Genomic DNA, 5,172 nt, shown 5'->3' with positions numbered 1-5,172 from the left:
AGTGACAAGAAATGTCCCCAAAAGAGATTTCAGAGGTGGTTACGGGATCTGTCCCGGCTCTGTAACAGGCTGCTATGATCTCCAAGGCTAATTTATCGCTGCTACCTATAACTCTATGAAATATGCCCCAAAAAACACAGAAGGAAGGAATGCAAGGGAGGTTGCAAAGGAAAAGCATTGCCATCTTCCCTTTTGTTTTAATGAGGATGCTTCGTGTGCTCTTAAAATGAGAGCAGCTCTGCACAGATGACCGGTGTGAGGATGACTAATTTGGAGACAAATTAAGGTCTGCTTAACTGAAATGTGTGCTTTGGGTGCTCTCTTAACGACCCTTCAATGCACATCTCTCCAGATTCAGTAATGCCGCATTTCTAAGCAATCCTTCGCTTTTGAGCCAACATTTTCCCTCCACCGTGGGTCTCACAACTCTTTAATGAGCGGTAATGAGTTTAGAGGTATCTAGCCCATGGCAGGCTTGTCTTTTGCATGTCTCCTTCTCCCAGCATTTTCTTTGCACCCTCTTTTTCCAAGGTCTGGGAGCCTGAGCGGTTTCTGTCTGACCGCGACGTTATTTGGTGGCCGCTGTGTAACAGATTTATTCTTTCCCAAGAAAAAGACATGAACGTAAACAGAAGATCCAAAATGCATTTTGCTGGGCTTTTAAATGCGCTAAGATGAAAACCCTCCGCTACAAGCCTATTAATGAAAATACCGAACTACAATCCTTCCTGTCAGGGAAACATATTTACATTTTTCTAAGGATGCATATAAAAAAAAAAAATGGGGCTTTTGGGACAAAAAGGGCTTAGTTCCAGTGTCACAACACCCCCGGTTAACTGGACTCCTCTCATAAACTATAGAATGAGGTTGTTCCCAGGGCCAGCAGAGATAACATCTGTTTGCTGCTTTAAGGACAAAATGAAATAGGATGCTGGCATTTCAGACTGGAAACGGCCCTGGAGTCTGCAGGAGCGGTGCAAAGAGGGCTGCGTATTGCACGCACACATTGCATGGAGCTTCTCCAGCACAAAAAAAAAGATGGGAAAGGCATTATTAATGCGACTGCCAGCCCAGGGGAGGCAAAGGGCTCATCATGAGCCCTGCTGAAGGAGTGGGAAGGGGGTTGCTGCCATACTGGTCTTACTGGAAGCAGGGGGTTAGGGCTACATTGTCCTTTACGCTTTGCTGATGCTCCTGACATCCCAGTTGGACAGAATTTTTACTACTAAATGGAATAATAGCAAACATGTTTTGTTTTGTCCTGAGTTTTTTTGGTGGTTTGGAGCATTTTGTACCTTTTGAAGGCAAAAGAGGAAGGTGGCTTCAAGGGAAGAAGGGGCACAGGTGCTGGCCATGAGGATGGGGAGGTCTGGAGGAGGAAGGCTCAGTTTAGCATGTCTGCTGAAACATCCTATTGCACTCGCTGAAGTGCAAAGCTGTGTCTGTTGCTCTCAAAACTACCAGAGTAAGTTGTGGAGTAAGTTGTCTGTAATTACACGGTGCAGAACAGGAAAACCTCTCCTGGCCAGAGCAGCCAGCAGCAGTGACCTGCTGGTGTTCGCTGAGGCCAGGTGGCATTTTACCAGCTTCCAAGGCTCTGATTCTGGTTTGTGTTTTTTTTACCCAAAGAGGAATAACTGTTCCTCAAGGAGAAAACCTTTTCTTGCCTCCCTCTCCCCAAAACCCAGAGAAAAAGGAGATCCAGCCGGAATGGCGCTCACCCCTTCGCACTCACCCAACATTTGCAGCGCTCGCTGCTCCCTGGGAAAGCCACCAGCCCATCCCAAATTCACCTAGCTATTTCTTAAAGGATTTTTTTTTTTTTGCCATCAAGACTGCACAGGCAGCTCTCTTGTTATGCATAAAAACTCCTCAGCCTGGGTCAGACCCACTCAGAATTCTGTGTCACACACCCAGATAAGTTTGCCCATTTTTAGAGGGTTTCTCAAAGATCTTGTATTTTTTTTTTCCTTTCGCTGGCAGACATAATTTTTTGTCACCATAAACGATCGAATTTGACACCGCACTGCACCAGGCCATTTGTCAACAGCATTTTCAACAGTTCAACCGCACGCGTGTGCATGCACACAGGCACAGAAAGGAGAGGCAAAGCGGGGAAGGGTCCAGGCGGCCGGGGAAAGGCGACCTTCCTCCATACCGCACGCAAACGTGGAGCAAAGAGCAGCCTCTAAGGGCTGGGCTGGAAGTCGGGTTACGGCAAAGATGCTGAGTACCGCTTCACTCCAAAGCAAACCGAAAATGTGGCGGGGTGTGGGTCTGTCACAGTTTTTACACGCGGTGCAAAATACCGCTCGTCGTTTCTTTTGGATAGGGACAATGTGAGCATCTCAAGTCTCCCTCGCTGGAGCAGTGCTGATAATAATTCAACCAGCAGCGATTTTTAAATAGGTTTTTTTTTTTTTTTTTTAAAAAAAAAAAAAAGCAGGTTTTGCTGCAGAAGTACTGCGTGATAGAGAGGAATGGTTGTATATTAGTTAACGGTTTTAAAAACCTCCTTGGCTAATGGCAGGACATCATTTGGGAAACAACAGAATAAATGCATTGTTCCATCCCAGCACTTTACTATGCAGCCAATCTAAACTGCCGAAGAAATATGTGTTTGGGACATTTTACATCTGTTTTTGACAAGAAGCTTGGGGTTTTTTTTGTGTGTGGGTTTTTTTTTTTAATCTATTTGCTGCAGCTTTTTTAGCCAGCTGAGCATGGGAAAAGGCACTCTGCTTTAGAAACAGAGCATTTATCCTTTTAAAAAGCCACTCGACTTTGGGTTTTTTTGCAGTTGAAATTAAGGCACAGCATGCAAAAAAACCAGTAACACCAGCAATGACCATAAAACCCACAACAGCAACGTTACCTATTTAAACAAAACTTAAACACTAGGCAGCTTGTGCAATGGAGAGAGTAACCAATTTTTGCAGAGCCTAACGTTTTGGGGGGTCCCTGGAAGAGCGCATGGAAACCCCAATTGCAGCACCACAATTCAAACCTTTTCAGGACGCGAGTCAAACATTTACTTGGAGTGGTTTCTAAAATGTATTTAAGTCTGCATTTTATGCCATTAGTAAGCCCTGGTTGAACACTTTTTTGGCTTTTTCAAACAAAGCACTGTAGTTGCATCAAGGTTGTGTTTTTGGGTTTGTGTTTTTTTTTTCTTTTTTTTAAAATTTATTGCTGCTAAAACAAAGATGAATTTGCCTCCTTGGAAAAAGCCTGCCCAATGGACCGGGATAAACTTTCTTTTCGTCTTTAAGGAGCCGATTCTCCGCGTGATGAAATTATTTTACATCATGCACAATGTTATAAAGCGGGGGGGGGACACACACAACAAATTTCCCTTTGGAATGTGTCCTGGCCAAAATGGGCTTGTGGGCTCTGCTTTATGTACCGAGCCCCAGCGAGAGCCCAGCCGTACGCAAACTCCGGCTGACACAACGCAGAGCCGCTCTGCTTAATTAGCTGGAGATGAGGGTGTTATTAAGGGCCTTTTTCTTTTTTTTTTTTTTTTTTTTCCCTCCTTTCTTGCTCTTTATTCCTCCAGCTCCAAATATTACAAAGGCGACTGAAGAGGAAGTTGTTTTCTGCTGATGGGAAACTATGAGGGAAGGGTTTAGCGTTGAGAGTAAAGAAGAAACTACATCGAACACCCGCCTTTGCTTTACTGGCACTTTGGGGAAGGGAAACTGAACAAATAGGAAAAATGGGCAAAATTTCTTCTATCTTTGTTTGCTTTTTATTGCACGAGGGGGAAGGGGCACAGCCTGGGATTGCAGATGACATCTGCTCCTTGTTTCTTTTAAGAGAAACACAACCTGGGGTGAACTTGTGGCCGAACCCTGCTTGGGTCCTGCGGACCCCCTGGTCCCCCCCAGCCGGGAGGGGATGAAGCGGCCCCAGGGCTGCTGGCTCGGCACCGGGGTTTTTCGGGCGCAGCTGCCTGCGGAGATGGGCGGCAGCTGGTTCGGATCCCCTTGTCAGCCTGTTTTACTGATCGCCTTTTCCTCTCTTAAAACCCTTCCCTGAAGCAGCATTTTCTGGCAAATCTCATGCAGTGATGGTTTTCCCCCCTGGCCCTCATCAGCCAGCTCTCAACACCGGTCCCCTCTCAGCTCCCCCATCCCTGCAGAGCAAAAACACACACTTGGTGTTTTGTTTTTTGGGGTTTTTTTGGGTTTTTTTCCAAAAAAAATGGGGCATATCTGATTTTTGTCTGCCTGGATGCTTCGTTTTTCAACTTTTGCAAGCGTGGGGGAGCAGGAGGGGGCCAGACACATCTACGCTACCCGTCTTAACTCCAGGTCGGTGGCCCCAAACCCTTTGGCCAGCAGCATCCCTGCACCCCAAAAAGCCATGCTGCCTCTCCCTGGGCAAAACTGAGCCCCACAGCAAAGGGAGCCCCATCCTGCAGCGAGAAGGACGCGGGAGCATCACGCGGGAGAAGAGAAATCGGTACCTACCCTTTTCGGCAGCTGGGCTCGCCTGGCCCAGGCGGTGGCTAGTGGGATGCTGACATGGACCACGCTCCTTCCATCCTCCATACGGAGAAGGCATAACTCAGCCTCTCGTGAGCCACGTAACTGCAGCTCGTCATCTTACTGTCCATCTCGTCGCTCTGTAGCACCTGGTAGAGGAAGTCTATATATCGCGCGGCCAGCTTGAGAGTCTGGATTTTACTGAGTTTGTCAGAGGGCAGCGTGGGGATGATTTTCCTCAAAGCGGCAAAAGCTTCGTTGAGCGACTGAGTCCTCTGCCTCTCTCTGACGTTGGCCAGGATCCTCTGGCTCTGTAGTTCTTCATAAGATTGGGAGCTGGGACTGGATTTTTTCCCCCTCTTCCCTGGGTTGGGGCTGCCATCTTCGCTAGACTTCTTACTGTATCTTCTCTTCCTGCCAAATCTCTTTGGCTGCCTTTCCAGCTCCTCTTCACTGGTCCCCAAGCTATCCACAGGGGAAACAGGAGAACTGGAGCTTTCTTCCATGCTTTCTGCAAGAAGGGGAGGGGAAGAGACTTTCCCCCCCTTCTTATGTTATGTGAGCGTGTGTGTGTGTCTTAAATGTGCTTTAAATTCCTGAGATAGATCCTTTGGAGAAAAAAAAAAAAAAAAAAACCAAAAAAAGCCGGATTTGGGGGGGTTTCCTGTAAAAGGGGGACGGG

At 47.0% G+C, this 5,172-nt stretch overlaps 1 protein-coding gene across 1 annotated transcript in view; it reads right to left on the bottom strand.

Moving 5' to 3' along the window:
• The window catches only part of TWIST2 (twist family bHLH transcription factor 2), a 35,328-nt gene extending 30,217 nt beyond the window's left edge, over nucleotides 1-5,111 (bottom strand). The window contains exon 1 of the mRNA XM_010082172.1: nucleotides 4,476-5,111. Within this exon, the coding sequence (XP_010080474.1) occupies nucleotides 4,514-4,996 (483 nt within the window). The 5' untranslated portion in view covers nucleotides 4,997-5,111 and the 3' untranslated portion in view covers nucleotides 4,476-4,513. The remainder of the gene's footprint in view (nucleotides 1-4,475) is intronic.
• Nucleotides 5,112-5,172: the final 61 nt, after the last annotated feature.

The sequence above is a fragment of the Pterocles gutturalis genome, unplaced genomic scaffold, assembly GCF_000699245.1.
Source record: "Pterocles gutturalis isolate BGI_N339 unplaced genomic scaffold, ASM69924v1 scaffold13199, whole genome shotgun sequence".
Classification (NCBI taxonomy): Eukaryota; Metazoa; Chordata; class Aves; order Pterocliformes; family Pteroclidae; genus Pterocles; species Pterocles gutturalis.
This window is presented reverse-complemented; position numbering and strand designations above follow the sequence as displayed.